This window comes from Piliocolobus tephrosceles, chromosome 4 (assembly GCF_002776525.5).
Source record: "Piliocolobus tephrosceles isolate RC106 chromosome 4, ASM277652v3, whole genome shotgun sequence".
Taxonomy (NCBI): Eukaryota; Metazoa; Chordata; class Mammalia; order Primates; family Cercopithecidae; genus Piliocolobus; species Piliocolobus tephrosceles.
The window spans coordinates 34,623,348-34,642,307 of record NC_045437.1 but is presented as its reverse complement, the minus strand read 5'-3'; the positions used below and the strand labels follow the sequence as shown (position 1 = coordinate 34,642,307).

The 18,960-nt window shown below is 37.7% G+C and overlaps 1 protein-coding gene and 1 pseudogene across 1 annotated transcript in view; one reads left to right on the top strand and one right to left on the bottom strand.

Annotated features, from left to right (window-relative positions):
• The window catches only part of SPEF2 (sperm flagellar 2), a 193,620-nt gene extending 175,287 nt beyond the window's left edge, over positions 1 to 18,333 (bottom strand). The window contains exons 1-2 of the mRNA XM_023216523.2: positions 18,123 to 18,333; positions 7,263 to 7,365 (exon numbers count right to left, since the gene is read on the bottom strand). Of these exons, the coding sequence (XP_023072291.2) occupies positions 7,263 to 7,365; positions 18,123 to 18,180 (161 nt within the window). The 5' untranslated portion in view covers positions 18,181 to 18,333. The remainder of the gene's footprint in view (positions 1 to 7,262; positions 7,366 to 18,122) is intronic.
• Positions 3,438 to 3,489, top strand: LOC111545616 (annotated as a pseudogene).
• Positions 18,334 to 18,960: the final 627 nt, after the last annotated feature.

The window sequence follows — 18,960 nt, the reverse complement described above, 5'->3', positions numbered from 1 at the left end:
TAAAAGGAAGACCTATGAATGAGATGTCTGTTAGGGACTCTGAGGCCACATGCATGTGTAGGAATGTATGGATGCCTAGGAAAGACATGAGGAGGTCCAAATCTCTCACCTTTGGCTGACTTTGAGATGTTGCACAAGCAGGAAGTAAAGGCTAAGGGAAAGTTGTAAACTGCCAGAGCATTGAAAACATGCCATAATCCTCTCATAGAGTTTCTTAGCAAAGGAAAATGTATCGGTCCAAGGTGTTAAAAGAAATCTCTGTTCAATTGCTGACCACTAAGCAAATCAACTAAAGACTTCAGGTGCAGTATACAAGAGGGAATACAGACTTCACAGAATTAGTCCAGGAGAGTTACTAAACAAACAAACAAACAAACAAGAAGCAGAAGCAGCAGCAACAACAACAAACTCTGGGAATATGTAATAGTCTGAATTGACACATTATATTATTTTAAATGTCCAATTTTCAAAAATCATGAGACACACAAAGAAACAAGAAAGTATGACCTATACACAAGGAAAAAAAAGGTGAATAGAAACTCCGTGGGGAAGTCTTGGACAAAGACCTTCAATGACCTATTATAAATATGTTAAAGAAAGGAAAATAAACTATGTTTATAAACCCTCTTCCTGTATAGAAAAAAAAAAGTGCAGCTCACTGCCAGTGCTCATTTAATTTTACATAAACACATTCTATGAGGCTGAAGCAAATCTGACTAATTTTCAATGTGAAAATAAAATATAAAGACTGTTCTTGGAATTATTTCTAAACAGAACAAACACCAGAATCATCAGAATCATGTATTTTGGAAAAAATTGGGTTCACCAAATAAATATTTGGCCAACAACTGTCGGAGAACGATGTTAACATTATACATAGGAATGCTATGTTTTCTAGGATTTGACATTTTTGGTGATTGATAAATACTACATTTTGTAAATGGAAATACTACTGCTAAAAATGGAATCCTGTAAATAGAATGATGCCTTTTGTTTCTAAAGTCAAAATACTACAGCAATGCAAAAACAATAATAAAAGCAAGATATTTCATGGTAAAGTTATCTCAGGGTAAATGCTGTACCTGCAAGCACTGCCAGCTAGTGCTCTCAGGGTAAATGGGAAAATGGTTAAAGTTCAAATAAAGTATGAGAACACTGTTTCAACAAAAAGAGAGTATCAATAAAGAAACAGAAATTATAAAATTAGGAACACAGTGAAATTTTGAAGTTGAGAAGTACAACTGAAATAAAAACTTTCACAATAATAGTTCAACAGTAAACTAGAGTTGGCAGAGGAAAGAATCTGAGATCTGAGAACCCAAAGATAGGTCAACTAAAACTATTCAGGGAAGGAAAAAAAAAGCATGAAGAAAAATGACCAGAACCTCAAAGCACATACATCCACTCTAATCATGAGAAAAACATCAGAGAAATTCCACCTGAGGGAAAATCACTTCACTAGTATGCTTCAAAACTGTCAAGATCATCGAAAATAAGAAAAGTCTGTCTGAGAAAGTATCACATTCAAGAAGAGCCTAAGGAGATATGATATGATATGCTGGATGGGATCCTGGAACAAGAAAGACATTAGGTAAAAAATTTAAAAAAAAATCTAAATAGCATATAGATTTTATTTGATAATAATATATAAATATTGGCTCATTAATTGTAACAAATGTACCACACCAATGTAAGATGCTAGCAATAGGTATGAATAGATATGTACAATATAGGAAATCTCTGTATTATGTCAATAATTTTTCTGTAAATCTAAAACTGTTCTGTAACAAAAAGTTTATTTAATAATGAACAAAGTCTCAGAGACCTACAGGACATTACCAAGCATACCAATATATACATAATTGGAGAATGATATGGGAGAGAGAAAGAAAGGGGGCAAAAATAATCTTTGGAGAAAGAGTGGCCAAAATTTCACAAATGTGATGAAAGATACGGATCCACACATCCAAGAAGCTCAATGAACTGCAGTAGGTTAGTCACAAAGATGTCTACACCTAGACATGTTATAGTCAAACTGTTGAAAGACAAAGACAGAGAGAATCTTAAAAGCATCAAGAGAAAAATAAGTCGTCAAATACAAGAGTTTCTCTATAAAATAAACAGCTGACTTATCAGAAATTAGGGAGGCCAGAAGGTAGCTGGATGACATGGTCACAGTGCTGAAAAAGAAAAACTGCAAATCAAGAATTCTATGACTGGTAAAAATATGTATCAAAACTGAAGGATAAACAAAAACTAAGATAACTCATTGTTAACATACCTGCCCTATAAGAAATACTAAAGGGAATCTTTAAGTCCTAAATGAAAGGACAATATACAGTAACTCAAATCACATGAATAAATTTAAAAGCACGTCAGTAGAAGTAACTACATAGAGTAACATAAAAAATAGTTTAAATATATTTTTGTTTGTAACTATTTTCTTCTCCTTATCTGATTTAAAAGTTTAAGTGCATACAGCAATAAGTATAAAACTGACTTGATGGGTTTAAGATGTAATTTGTAGGACAACGATAGCATAAAAAAAGGAGGAGACAATTGAGCTACACTGGAGCAAATTTTTTTCTATACAAATGAAATTGAAGTAGTATTAATCTGAATAGTTTGATTTAAATTAAAATATTAATTGCAATCTTCATGAAAACCACTAAGAAAACGACGCAAAAAATACAGTAAAGGAAACAATAAGGGAATTAAAATGGTATTAGAAAATATCTAACACAAAAGAAGGCAGTAGTAGAGCAGTAAAAAAGACATAAAACATATACACAACAAATATCAAAATTGCACTCAAATCCTCTTCCATAATTATATTGTAAATAAATGGATTAAATAACTACAATTACAAAGAGGCAATTGGCAGAATAGATATACAATCCAATCGTATGCTTTCTACAAGAAAATACACTTAGATTCAAATACACACATTTAGTGAAAGTAAAAGAATGGAAAAACATATATCAAGCAAATAATAACCAAAACAGGACTAGAGTGACTATAGTATCAGGCAAAATTGACTTTAAGGAAAAAAAAAGTATTACTTGATACTAAGAATATTTTATATTGTTAAAAAGGTCAATCCCTCAAGAAGACATAACAATTATAAACATATATGCATCTAACAATGGAGCCACAAAATACATGGAGCAAAAACTGAAAGAATTAGAGGGAGAAATAGACAATTCAACAAGAATAATTTGAGACTTTGGCTCCAACTTTCAATAATGGATACAGCAACCAGGTAGAAGAGCAGTAAGGAAATGTAAGACCTGGATAACACTATAAACCAACTGGACCTCACAGATATCTATAAACACTCTATTGAACAATAATAGAATATACATTCTTTTCAAGTACATATGAAACATTTGCAAAAAGAGAATATATGTTAGACCATTTTTAAAAACAGCTTCAGTAAGTATTGCAGCTCTTTTAGAATTTGTCTAGCGGGTTTTATCAGAAACCTCCCACCAAAAAAAAATTTCATTAATTTTAAAGAGATTGAAATACCCATGTTGTCCAATGACAGTGTAATTAAATTAGAAATAAGTAACACAGCAAATTTGGAAAATTCAAAAGTATGTGGAAATTAAATAACATCATCCTAAATAATAAAGAATCAAAGAAGAAATCACAAGGGAAATTAGAATATTATTTGAGATAAATAAAGATGCAAAATGACATACCAAAACTTACCTGATACAGCTAAATCAGTGCTTACAGGGAAATTTATAGCCATCAATACAAATGTTAAAAAAGAAAATCTAAAATAAAAAAGTTAACTATCCATAACAAGAAACTACAAAAAGAAAACTAAACCCAAAACAAGCAGAAGTCCAGAAATGACAATAAGAACAGAAATAATAAAGTAGCTGATATGGTTAAGCTTTGTGTCCCCACCCAAATCTCATCTTGAACTGTAAGCCCCATAATTCCTACATGTCTAAGGAGATACCTGGTGGGAGGTATAGGATTGGATCATGGAGGCTGCTTCCCCCATGCTGGTCCTGTGATAGTGAGTTAGTTCTTGTGAGATCTGATAGTTTTATGGAGGGGCCCTTCCCACTTTGCTACTCACTCTTCTCTCTCCTGCTGCCTTGTGAAGAAGGATGTGTTTGCTTCCTCTTCTGCCATGACTGTAAGTTTCCTGAGGCCTCCCCAGCAATGTGGAAGTGTAAGTCAATTAAACCTTTTTCCTTTATAAACTACCCAGTCTCGAGTATATATTTATAGCAGTGTGAAAATGGACTAATACAGTAACTTGGTACCGCAGAGAGTGGGGTACTACTATAAAGATAATGGAAAATGTGGAAGCGACTTTGTACCTGGGTAATAGGCAAAGGTTGGAACAGTTTAGAGGGCTCAGAAAAAAAACAGGAAAATGTTGAAAAGTTTGAAATTTCTTAGAGACTTGTTGAATGGCTTTGACCAAAATGCTGACAGTGATATGGACAATGAAGTCCAAGTTGAGGTGGTTTCACCTAAGATAGTATAGTATTTGTATATAATCTACATACATTCTTTTATATATTTTCAGTCATCTCTAGATTACTTATAATATCTAATGCAATGCCTGCATATTACTTCATTCTTGTGGATTCAATGTAGTACTCAGTTTGTGACAAATACTAGTTTTGCTCTTTGGAACTCTGTGACTTTTTTTTCCCAAATATTTTTGAATTGCAAGTGGTTGAATTCATGGATGTGGAAATCATGGATACAGAGGGCCAACTATATTTGAGTTGTTTCTACTTTTTGGCTATTAGGAATAATCTGCTATGAACATTGCGTTATCACGTGGATAGGTTTTCATTTCTCTTGGGTGTATACCTACAAGTGGAATTGTTGGGTATGACAGTCTATGTTTACCTTTTGAGGCACACCTAAACAGTTTTTTTTAAGTGCCTGAATTAAATTCGCACTAACATTGTATGAGGATTTTGATTTCTCCATGTCCTTGTCATCACTTGTTATTGTCTATCTTTCTGCCTATAGCCATCCTAGTGGGTGTGAAGTGGTATCTCGTGATCTTGATTTGCATTTTCCTAAACACGAATTGATATGGTTTGGCTCTGTGTCCCGACCCAAATCTCAACTTGTAACTCCCATAATTCCCACATGTTGTGGGAGGAACTCAGTGGGAGATGACTGAATCATGGGGGCAGGTCTTTCCCATGCTGTTCTCATGATAGTGAATGGGTCTCACAAGGTCTGATGGTTTTAAAAACAGGAGCTTCTTTGCACAACCTCTCTCTTTGCCTACTGCCATCGACGTAAGATGTGGCTTGCCCCTCCTTGCCTTCCACCATGATTGTGAGGCCTCCCCATCCATGTGAAACTACAAGTCCAATAAACAACTCTCTTTTGTAAATTGCCCAGTCTTGGGTGTGTCTTTATCAGTAGTGTGAAAATGGAATAATACACTAATGATGTTGAGCATCTATTCATCTCCTTATTAGTTGTGTGTTAGCTTCTTTGGTGAAATGTCTATTCAGATCCTTTGCCTATTGTTAAATTGGATTGTCTTTTTATTATTGAGTTATAAGTGTTACTTATATATTCTAATAGCCACATGGAGATGAGGAACTTATTGGGAACTGGAATAAAGGTGATTTTGCTATACTTTAGCAAAGAGACTGGTGGCATTTTACTCCTGCCTTAGAGATCTGTGGAACTTTGAACCTAAGAGAGATGATTTAGGATTTCTGGTGGAAGAAATCTGTAAGCAGCAAAGCATTCAAGAAGTTTGCTGCAGGCATGGAGCCCTCATGGAGAACTTCTGCTAGGGCAGTGTAGATGGGAAATGTGGGGTCAGAGGCCCCAAACACAGTCTCTAGTGGGGCACCACTTAGTGGAACTATGAGAAGAGGGCAACTGTCCTCCAGAAACCAGAATGGTAGATCCACCGACAGCTTGCACCATGCACCTGGAAAATCCGCATACACTCAACACCAGCCTGTGAATGCAGCCAGGAGCGGGGCTGTACCCTGAAAGTCACAGGGGCGGAGCTTTCCAAGGCCATGGGAGCTCACTTCTTGCATCAATGTGCCCTGGATGTGAGATATGGAGTCAAAGGAGATTATTTTGGAACTTTAAACTTTAATGGCTGCCCTATTGGGTTTTGATATCTGTAGAGGGTCCAGGAACCAATACCCGAAGAATACCAAAGGAGGATTGTATCCATCAATTGATAAATAGATAAACAAAATATGGTATGGTATATCCATATAATAGAAATTATTCAGAAAATAAATAGAAATGAAGAAATACTGATACTTGCTAACATGGGTGAACCTTGAAAACATTATCCTAAGTGAAGAAACCAGTCACAAAATGTCACAAATTGTGTGATTCCATTAATATAAAATGTGTAGAATAGGCAAATCCATAGAGACAGAAAAGTAGATTAGTAGGTGCCAGAGGTTGGGTGTTTAGATGGTGGCGATGGTTGTGAAGATACTAAATATGTGAATATATTAGGTGAATTGTGGTACATAAATTATATTTCAATATAGCCGCTAAAAACAAAAACCATTCTGAATTTTTATTAGTAGTTAAGTTCTATTTTATATTTTTAAACCACAAATAATAATACTAATTGTATACCCAAGGCACTATATGTTGTTTCACTTCTTCTCTTAAAAGAAGGAACAATCGATTAACAAAACCGGAAGAAATCTGGTGTAAAATAAGTCCCCTTTAGAGATGAGGTCTTGCTGCAACCACATAACAGTCTCTCCTTTGTACTCTTGAGAAAATAAAAAATGTATGTGCCAGGAAGGAACAATTTCCATATTAATGGTTCTGCTTGGGTGTTTGAAGTTTGGAAGGGATCTTATGATTAATGATTCTTTGAAGTTAACTTTGGATTTTCCAAATGCCAAAGAAATTAACTTTTCTTGAAAGTAAAGAGTAGGCCAGGAACAGAGGTGCATGCATGTAATCCCAACACTTTGGAAGGCTGAGGCAGGAGGATCACTTGAGCCCAGGGGTTCAAGACCAGCCTGGGCAACACGGCAAAACCCTGTCTATACCAAAAATACAAAAATTAGCCAGGCGTGGTGGCATGCACCTGTAGTCCCACCTATTTGGGAAGCCGAGGTAAGAGGATTGCTTGATCCCAGGAGTTCGAGGTTGCAGTGAGCTATGATCACGCTACTGCATTTCAGTCTCGGTAACAGAACAAGACTTTGTCTCAAAACAAATCAATAACAACAACAACAAAGAATAATCTCACTAACCTGCTGTCCAAAAATTCTGAAAAATCATCCTGAAGTTCAAACTTGTGTAGAACTTCTCCAAGTAGATAGCCACTGGAAAATGCCTTTGCAAATGACTTGGGACCTGCGTTTCAAAACATTGAGATAAAAACCATGAATACAATGTTGCTCATAGAGCTAATGATCCCTTTAAATATACATACACTAAAAACTACACAATTTAACTGGAATTCAAAATGCTATGAATATATTTCTAGAAACATATTTTAATAACCAAAGGAAAGGTTGACATTTAACATAGATATTTTACAAAGATCCCCAAATAAATATAAATCAATAATTGATGAAATACAAATTTTTGAAGGAAGAGAAAGACAATGGATAAATTTTTTTTAAAAAAATGCTACCAAAAAATTTGTAAATAACATTAGATCTAAAAACCAGCCTTAAAGATATTTTATAAAATTATACTCTAATACTTTAGTTGGATAACCCATGCAATCTATGATGATAGCATATTTTGGCCAAGTGAGATGCAAGCTAACTTCTTTTAAACAAAGACTTCATTTTAACCTGTAAAACAATGGAGAGTTTACTAAAGCCATTTGCACCTTCTTAAATAAAACCTCCTGAACATAATCAAACTTCTCCTTCATGGTTCAGAGGGGACACTATGGCCCAGTTATTGTCCCATGCAATCATGGAGAGATAGCCCAGAGAAAACTGACTTTGGAGCCAGAGACATCGGTCTTGGAATCCTGGCTCTGCCTCTTACTAGCTGTGTGACATTGGGCAAGCTGCTTCATCTTCCTGAGTTTCAACGTCATGTCTAGAATAGAGATAACCATATCTATATCTGATCTCAGAGAGCCATTTAATATTAATAGCTCTCTTATGCAATAGTGTTTGAGAATTGCTGGGTACCATGCCTGCCACATAGTAGGCACATAATGATAAGTGCAGAATTTTTTTCTTTTTTTTTTTTTTTTTGATGGAGTCTCACTGTTGCCCAGGCTGGAGTGCACTGGCATGATCTACAATCTCTGCCTCCCAGGTTCAAGTGATTCTCCTGACTCAGCCTCCCGAGTAGCTGGGACTACAGGCATGTGCCACCACACCCAACTAATTTTTGTATTTTTAGTAGAGAGGGGGGTTTCACCATGTTTCCCAGGTTGGTCTCGATCTTTTGACTTCAAGATCCACCCGACTCAGCCCCCCAAAGTGCTGGGATTACAGGCATGAGCCACCAAGCCCAGCCGAGAAAAAATATTTTTTTTAAGTGTTCAATAGAATTTGCTTTAAAAAAAAAATGCACACCAACATGGCACAAGTATACATATGTAATAAACCTGCACGCTATGCACATGTACCCTAGAACTTAAAGTATAATAATAAAAAAAAGAATTAAAAAAAGTTCTTAGTTTTGAGTTACTTGTATTTTTCTTATAAAGTAAAATATATAGAGTTACATGGTATTTAAGGATTATATATAAAATAAATTATATTACCATAGGCCAAAGCCATCATCTCTCAAATCACTTCAAAATCCTCCACAAATATTCAACATGCTTCCATCAGGGTCCTTTAGTCAGCATCGGTTGAAATGTTATATGTCATTCAGTATCACAAATTCATTTTTACCAGATTCTTCTATTTTACCTGTCTGACTAATAATGAGGTGGCTAGTTGACCATGAAGAAATAACATTCCTTCATGATTTGTAGACGTGACGCTTGGTTGTGTGGTTGCAGAAAGGTGAGCTAAGTTGCTCCATAACAGCCACTGCACAGTCCTCACTCCAAAGATTACACCATATTATGATACTTTTTTGCAAATCTGATACCAGACCACAGTTTTCCCTAAGACTTTCTTAAGATCTGTTCTCAAAACGCTTTAGACTCAGAGGAATACCCCAATCCTTAAGTTGAGTCAATACAATAATAAAAGTAGTTTAAAAAGATGTCAATGATTCCCATTGATTCTATTTATTCAGGGTGAGTTCTTGAACTGTCTAGAATTAAAATCTATTAATTATGGTTACATAATTTTTATTAGCAATAGGAAAAATAAAAGGTAGAAAACATTAAGGGGAAACAGTGCTTTTGTCTATGGATCACTTTAGCAATAAGTAAAAAGAAATGAAACTTTTATAAGCTCTAGGAAAATGAAAGCTTCCAATCACATAAACTTGTGTTCAGCTATAGTTCATGTGAGAACAGACACATTCCGTCTATTCTTAAAGTCCACAGTCTGGCACCTATTAGTGGCGTTTAGCAAGCTTTTCCACAAACAGACCAGTTTTATCATCATTTTAAAACTATTCAGGGTAGAATGATCTCACTCTAAACCCATGATACATTCTTTCAGAGTTGATGGTTTGATGCCCTTCCTATCAGTCGTATCTGTCCTTCCAAAGCTATGTCTTAATGTGAAACACTGAAGCAATTCTTGAGAAAATATAGTTAGAGAACCGTATGTCCCAAAGCTTCCAGCAGCAGAATTTGAAATCCATGGCATACCTGAGCTTTATAACTCAGCTAGATCTATTGTACCGCCTGGAACACCTTACAGCACAAGTTAAGCTTGAGCTTCATAACCTAGGCAACGACTTTTTCTGACTTTAATGCGACACCACTTGAATATCATAATGCCTTGTGATGCTACTAAAATGAGGATTGGCTTGATCTTATACCAAATGTCATCTGTTATTCAGCAAGTGTCTTCCGGCTTCATACCTCAGTAGTCTTTAAAGCAACTGAAATCCAAAAGGTTCCTTCTGCTCCAATGGGCCAAAGTGTGTCACCTCCTCCTGTGTCACTGCAGCTTTCTCCTTCCCTCACAGACTCCAAAGCTCTCGTTGTCACCACGACCCTCAATGTGCCACCCAGGGTGCTCTAGCTGTGTCTTTCACCTCTTCTGTCTGTTGCTTCCTTCTTTCTGCCTCTTCCCTTCTCTCCTCCCTAGCCTATCCCTATACTTCCCTTAGTTTTCTAAAGAGCCACTGGACCTAAAACCATTATTCATCTATGGATGTACCTGTGTCTTTCTCTTCCTACGCCATCAGGCTCTTGTCCCAGTTTTTGGCTTATTGCTTTCTGTTCAAGAGCTGTTGCTATGTTACCTTCAGGTAATCTCTTTCCCTTCCTGCTTCCCTCTGGGGTTTGCACTGTGCCTGTTGTTCACGTTGACTGAATGCTGAAGGTCTAGCCCAGGAATAACTGGGGAATACTAAATCCCTTTCCTTCATCTTCAATTTGGCTGACAAACGGTCTGTAGCAAACCATTTTCTACAAAAAGGTAGCCAGAAAAATAAAATCATTACCCATTTCCTTTGAAATGGCATGAAATATTAATAAGGCAATTATGATATGGATAAAATAGAGGTGTTTATAGTATAAAGGTTAAAGAAGGATAGTAAACACTTATGTACTTCATTATCATAGTAGTTTACAACAAATAAGCAAGTACCAAAATATCTGTCTGAAGTTTTTTATGCATAAGACACTTCAAATTTCCCACATGCCAAATCAGCAGAAACTAAAACAATGAATGAAGAATATAGCAAATGAGAAAAGCAACAAAGGGGAAACTTGGAGAAAAAAGTTAAAAGAAAAAGAAAAAAGAACACATATAAGAAATTAGACAAGGAAAGAAAAAGCTGAAGAAAAAGTGTATACACTAGGACTAATAGATTAAAACGTATAAAATAAGAAGACAGGGCCGGACCCGGTGGCTCACGCCTGTAATCCCAGCACTTAGGCTGAGGCGGGCGGATCACGCGGTCAGAAGTTCGACACCAGCCTGGCCAATATGGTAAAACCCTGTCTCTACTAAAAATACAAAAAGTAGCTGGGCATGGTGGCATGTGCCTGCAGCCCCAGCTACTTAGGAGGCTGAGGCAGGGGAATTGCTTCAACCTGGGAGGTGGAGGTTGCAGTGAGCCGAGATTATGCCACTGCACTCCAGCCTGGTGACAGAACAAGACTCCATGTCAAAAAATAAAAGAAGACAGATAAGAAGCCAGAGAGAGACAGAGTAAGAGACAAAGGTGATAGGGAGAGAGAGAAACAGTGAGGAAAAAAGAAAAGGAAAGAAAACGCTTACTTTTTTTTTTTCTGTTTGGTTTGTCATGTTCTTCCTCCCACAAATGTCACTGAATACTATGACTAACCACCTCTATAAAGTAATTTGCATTAACAATTGAAATTTTGTATGGGGAAAAAGAGGCAGGTTGACTCCAGAACAAGCAACAATGAAAGAATATGATAAGTAAATAAACCATGGGAGCCCAGTGACAATCTTCATCCTAAACCCAAAATTACCTACATCTGGGATTAACATTATTTAGCAGCAACTCAACCCTGCCTCTAATCTTCCAAGCCACATGCCTGGTCCCCATCACTAAAGTTTCCTTTTGGAATAAATCTTTGATGCGGGCCTCTGTGATAGGTCTATGTTAGGCTGGGACAGCAGGTGAAACGATCTATGTGCCTTTCCATCAAAATGGCCCTTAGCCAGCTGGAGGAAGCACAGAAAGCCATCCACATTCCACATGGTGATAAGGAGAACACAGGTTCTGGAGAAAGATTCTCTGTTAGACTCGTGGCTCATTTACAAGCTGCTTCACCTTGGACAACTATGTAGCCACAGTTTCTCATCTGTGAAAATGAGAGAGTGATGGGCACTACCTTGTAAGAGTAGTTTTGAGAATTAAATCTTGTATGTAAAATGCTTAGCACACTGCCTTGTCCACAGTGAAAGTTCAGTGATCAATTTTATTGTTACTATTACTGTCTTCTAATTTAAGAAAACAGGTCATATTAATTATACAAACTGTGAATAACAGATCCTTAATGATTACAGTACAAACATGCTTATTTAAAACACAATTCAGTACTCAGAAAGCAAATATTTGGCAATTCCTGGCATTCATATACAGGTCCACACTTTAGGCCAGATAGGCTATAACTCTCCCACTGGTCTGGGGAAGCACCTGTACTTAAACACAGTCTATTGATACAGCAAAATATTTAAATAGTCACATCCAGTGAAATAAATAAGGACTAAACAGCCTCATGGCATTTCTGGTCAGGTTTTGCTGCCAAATGAGTAATGTACAAAGTTGCAGTTTTCAGAGATTTTTGGATTTTAGAATTTTTGAGGTAAGGAACTGCAGACCCATACCATTTTACGCTCTGTGGCCTTTACTCCTCCTTTACTAGAGTAGGAAAGATCTAGCCTGCACTATCAACTACATTTTAAAAGCCAAGCAAATTTACTCTCATTTGAGATAAAACAAACAAACAAACAAAAAACCCTGCTGAAGGCTTGGACCTGGCATGGCCCTATCAGGCTGTGGTGTTCCTAGAAACTGGGCTGGGTGCTCACAGCTAGGCCTTGGCATTCTCCTGCTGAACATAACCAATTTCACAGCACACCAACATCAGACTCTGTGACACTGATGGAGCAAAACAAAAACAAAATCCCTCTGTAATCACATCTGAGCTCAGACCAAAACAAGAATATTGTTCAAAACACAAAAATAACCAAGTATGTCCCTATTGTGGCCAGTAAGAATGATTGCTGCTTCTCTACTAATTATAGCTTTGCTTTGATCATTTTTCTCACCTTCTAGATAAGGTTTATTAAGATACCTAAATCATAAAATTGCCTATGCTTCTGGACAGGATTTCATTCACAGCAAGGCACCACTTCCTGGAACCCTCCTCAAAAACACCTAACACAAGCCCAAGTCATTTCTAGCACCTTCTTACTGAGATGCCCCGCAGTCCTCATGGTATATGTTCTCTCTTGTTACAACAAATCTATAAATCTAACTTTGTGCAACTACAGACATGTGCTGTGATCTTCGGCAGGGGATACTGATGTTTTCTTTCCTTTAGTCAGAATAGGATGCTCAGTCTTCACAGTTTTACCCTTTGAAGGCTTTCTCATAATTCCTGAGATTTACTATCTGAAACTAAATCTCAATTGCTATATTATAACCCTTCTTAATTGTGAAAATACTGAGCATCAGTCTTTTCTTGGAACTCTATTTCTTAAAATTTTTGCTTTGATTTACACAATAGCCTTCTGCTACTAGACTTGCTGTATTAATTTTTAGTCAATGATAGCCAAGTTTTAATCAAGAAAAATGCTGCAAGGCTAGCCAGGAAGTATCAAAATCTGTTGCTTTACATCAGAAGCAGTATATTTTCTAATGATTCTGAGAGTTTAAGTATGAGAAAATGTGTAAGGTTTAGACTCCAGGTTTAAAGAAGACAAGAACTAAAAGGCAGCAGGCTCAGAGTCTCCTGCTAACTTGCTACTACCTAGGTGCATAATCCTAAACAATGCTCTTAACACATCTGATTAGATTTCCTCATCTGCTAAAGAATTAAATGATGTCCAAGATTATTTTTCAGATCTAAAGTTATATGATTCTGTAATGTGGTAAGGTTACCACAATACATTATGAACTTTTATTTTATTTTATTTTATTGCATAAAAATAAATATTCAATGGGATGTTTTGATATCTCTATCTCTTCTTAAAATAAAATATGATCCTTCTGAAAATGTTACGACAAAAGAACAAATCAAGAAAGTATCATTAATGCAGGAGAGGATGCCCCTAAAATTTAGGACAAAGAGTAGAAAATATCACTCTCCAAAACAAATGCTACTAAGGTTTAATATAAAAGGACAAGATTAATCATCTGTGGAAACCCATTTGGAAAAAAAACCCAAACCCAATTAACAAGGAGCACAGATTGTCTCTTAAAACTCACAAAAATTTATCTATTTAATTTTTTGATATATCATATAAGCAATGATTAATATATCCCAATATATTAATTAACCTTATTTAAAATAGGAATATGCCCTAACAGTAGAATAATTCACAACTATTGTAATTTCAGAAGCTTTTGGTAGTAGAAGTAACATTGGAAAATACTATCGAACAATGTGGCTTCCCTAAGTACTGTAAGTCAGAGGGGCAGGAATTATGACTCTAATGTAATCTAATTTCACCTGTCACTGCTATCTAGATGCAATATCTCTAGATCAGAAAAAGTAAAACACAGCACACATTAGCTTTGACTGCCCCTCCAACAACGGAACCATTATTTAGCCTTACAAGGCAGCAAATGCACAGGCTCGGCATTCTCTCCTGTTTCTTTGTCCCAACAAGCAACGATGGACTGGGCCACTTCTGAACAAACACTAATTCATCCACCTTTGCCACTTAACCATCTAGGAATTAGGTTATGCCCTGTGATATTATAGCATGCCTAGATGGCTGAATTTTTGTATTTGTTGTGACTTCAAATGAAAAATAATCCTTATAAAAAGAGCTCAAATGAATATATTTGAGAGAGTTACTTAAACATATATATTTATACCTAAGTTTAAAACTTTAATGTCCAATATAGGACCTAAAAGCTTAAGTTCAAATTCTAGCTCTACGGCCTACTAGCTATAAGATCTTGAACAAATTACTAAGCCCTCTCCTCCTCCTGACTCACCTGAACATCCAGGGCAACACCACTTCGGGTTGTTTTTAAGATTAAATAAGAAAATACATGTAAAGAACTTAGAACAGGGTATGGTATACCTACATAAATGCTCAATAAGGCATAACTTTCATTATTTATTATTCTTTCATTTGTAGACTTCATTTGAACTCCATATAACTGTTCCACAAGCTCCCACAATACTTTATTATAATATGCTTACTACATTTCAACTAAGCTATTAAACCTCTTTTTCTCCTATTTTGTCATGTGATGTTTGGTTTCTTTTGATTTTTTATCTTTAATGCTCTATTGAATTTTCCGTTCAAATTACAAAGGCAATATAAGCAACAAGCCAGATAACAGAGATGTATAAAGAAAAGCTAGCAATCTCCCACTTCCCCAGGGTAATCCTTATAACACACTTGTTTATATCCTTCTACACTTTCCTCTATTCTTACACAAACCATAATATGAAGACTCATGTGTATGTCAATAGTCCAGTATATGTCTTTCCATACTTTTCTTCATGTTCATATAAATGTCCATATTCATAAGTGTGTGTTTCCTAATTGGTACAAATATATAATTATACTAGTCACAGTAAGCTCTAACTTTTGGTTTTTACTTGACAAAAATACATAAATATCCTTTAGGCCTAAAGTTATAGCAGTTAACTCATTCTTTGTAACAACTGCATAACAATTCATAGTATGAATAAAGCACCATTTATCCAAGCATTACATTTCTGAAGGATACTCAGATTGTTTCCAATTTTTATTTTTGCCCCTGTAATTCATGTAGCAATAAACATCCTTGTTTAAATATCCTTATACGTTGGTGCTTTTATTTTTATTTGATAGATGCAGAGAAATAAGATTTAGAATTTATGTCCAAAGTGCTATTTTAAATGCTTTACATTTAATATCCCATTTAATCTTGATACAACCAGATGAGGTATCATTATTATTGTTGTTTTAAAGTATGATGAAATTTAGGTAAATAACTTGTCCAAAATATTTCCAAGCAGTCTAACCTCCAAGTTCTTGCTCTTTACATTTCCCTTACCCAGAAATTGCCTGATTACTTTCCCCAGAGGTTGCACCCACTCACAGTCCTTCCATGATAGATTCTACTAACCATACAAAGCCTTCCGCTGTGCACCACAGAACAGTTTATCTGGTGATGGGACAGCAGCAGTAGGAAATGTGCTTCCTTGGGTGCACAAATCCTAGCTTGTTGGCTTACAAACATAGTTAAGTGTGTTCCCTATAGTCCAAAGGCCTTTTACAATGTGGAATCTGGTTACCTCCTTGAGGACTCTCTAGGTCTATCTCTCTTATAGTAGTTGAGATAAAAAAAAAATTAATACGTTTGCTAGTAAATGGAAAGCAGGACACTCCATTAGAACGGGGTGTCTCTGCTAGCTTCCAGATCTATACTTCAGGAAAGCAGATGCCAGGAATTTTCCATTCATAGGCTAAATGTTGTCAAAATTCTTACTTAGTCTTCAGTCTTTTCATGTTTACAGAATGAAGTCATTCTTTCTCCACCTCTCAAAACCAAAATTTCCAAAACTAATTAAAATTATAATGGCATCTACTGTTTTTATTGTATGTATCTTTATTAATTTCATTTATTTTTCCTAAAAGTATTTCAAAATGTTGCAATAGAGTCCTGGGGACTTCAGCAAAGGGTGGTTTTTGTTTTGTTTTGTTTTTTGTTTGTTTGTTTTTTGAGACAGAGTCTTGCTGCGTTTGTTTTTTGAGACAGAGTCTTGCTGGAGTGCAGTGGCGCGATCTCGGCTCTCTGCAACCTCTGCCTCCCGGGTTCAAGCGATTCTCCTGCCTCAGCCTCCCAAGTAGCTGGGACTACAGGCACCCACCACCATGCCCAGCTAATTGTTGTATTTTTAGCAGAGACAGGATTTCACTATGTTAGCCAGGCTGGTCTCGAACTCCTGACCTCATGATCTGCCTGCCTCAGCCTCACAAAGGGCTAGGATTACAAGCATGAGCCACAGTGCCCAGCCCGGGTGTGGTTTTTACTAATAAAATAAATGACCTAAATTAAACTAAGCAATATGTATCTGCTTTCCCTTTAGAAGAGTACAACTTAAGGGCATGATTTTGGCTCCTATGGTGAGACAGGAATAAGAAACAATAAATGCTAAATATTGTACCCAGTCCATCATATTTTAGCAAATAAACAGTTGGAGACACAATGGGATAATTATAGAATACCAGGAAAGATTTATGGCAGTTCATAGGGAGTGTGTACATTGTCATTTGGCAAAGAACGAGTCTGACGTTTATGCCTCAAGAAATGCAACAGGAGATGCTCTGTGTTAAAGATCCTCATGCTGAGAGTATTAATAACTACTTTGCACCCACAGAAACACTACCGATCTAGCCACATCTGTGGATAACCTAAGGTTGAACTGGCCCACTGCCTCTCTGGTAGCAAGCTGGTGTTAAGCAAGTTCTTCTGGGAAAATGGACTGAAATGACTTTCTGAAAACCTCTTCCCTTAAGAAAAAAAAAAAAAAAAAAAAAAAAAAAAAACTGAAAAATGAACTCCTACTGAAGAATTACCAGGCAGTCAAGGAAGCTGCCAGCATGTAAAATTGCCTCTGCGGTTGTCAGACTTGGAAACTTTGGGTGGCAACTGCATGGTTAGGATAAAATTAGGTTGGTGAATAAGGTCAGCTTTGGGCAAGAGCCAATAATGACCAGAAATAGCTAAAGTTTGTGATTTGGGGCTTAAAATTTACTAAAATTTGTAAATGTTAACGTATTCTACATTAACTTATTTTACACCCACCCTCCCCTGCCGGTCAGTTAAGTATGGAAAGCATTATTAGGTCCATTTTATAGAGAAGGAAACACATTCAGAGAAGGTATTGTAACTTGTCCAGGAGCTTCATTTCTTCGACTAGCCAGCAAGCACACCATGCTTCTGCTTCTGGTGATGTGAAGGAGGCATCGTTAGGGTCAGACTACAGAGTTCAGCAAAGTTTCCTCTCCACAGAAGCAAAAGAGACCTTCCTAAACCCGCAATTGCCCAGAACCACATCACAAGTCAAAATGCCTGCGGGTTGGGCCCACCGTGACAAGGGTAACTCGAGAGCGGCAGAGTGGGGACGTGACAAGGCCTTGCCCTGGCTGGGGTGAGCTGTAGGGAGGTGGCGGGACGGACCTGGGGCACTACCTAGCAGAGTTGCTCACTGTGGGGTGCTGCCGGCTCCGCAGGTGCCCCACCTGCGCAGCTCGCGCCCCGCCCGCCACCTTCCCTGAGTGCTCTGAGCTGCAGGCTCTGCGCCCCGCTTGCCCCTCAGCCGCTCCCCCCTGGCTATGGTCACTCACTCACGGTCCGGGACACCTTCAACTCCTTGTTGAGCCACTGGCATAGGATCTCTGACATGGTTCAGCCGGTGCCTCAGACCGCAGGCGGGTGCTAAGAAATTCGCCGGGAACCAAGCCCGCCCGCCCGCGTCCTCCTGTTGCCAAGGGCAACCCTTTGCTAAGGAAGCGTATCCAGGCAGGAACTAGTCGAAAGACATAGAGAAGAGGCGACGCCAGGGCTCCGCCGCAGAGGACAGAAAATCGTGTTCCGCCACCTGCTGGCGGGTAAGACCTGAGCGTGCGCCAGCGCAGGAGGAGGCAGTGGGAGGAGCCTGTGAGAGAAATTAGGGAGCAGTGGGTGTGGGCAGGGGCGAGGCGGGAACACTTAGGGACACAGCAGGGGCTTCTTAGGTGAGCAGAAAGAAAAACGAGAGTCTCCGCAGGACTCCGTGGCTCACGCCAATAATCCTACCACTTTGTAGAGGGTGTGGCACTCGCTTGACCCTGGGAGTTCAAGACCAGCCTGGGCATGGTAGCAGAAACCTTTTCTTTCTGTGAGAAATTAAGCGGGCGTGGTGGCCTGCGCCTGTGGTCCAGCTGTTTAGGATGCTGATGTGGAAGGATCAACCCAGGAGGTAGAGTTTACAGTGAACCGAGATCAAGCCACCGCACTCCAGCCTGGGCAACAGAAGGAGACTCTGTCTCAAAAAAAAAGAAAAAAGAAGAACAAGAAGGAGAAGGAGAGGGAGAGGAAGAAGAGGAGGAGGAGGGGGGAAAGGAGGAACAGGAAGAAGAGAAGAAAGGAGAAGGAGAACAAAAAGGAGGAGAACGAGGAGAGATCAAAGAAGAGGAATAAAAA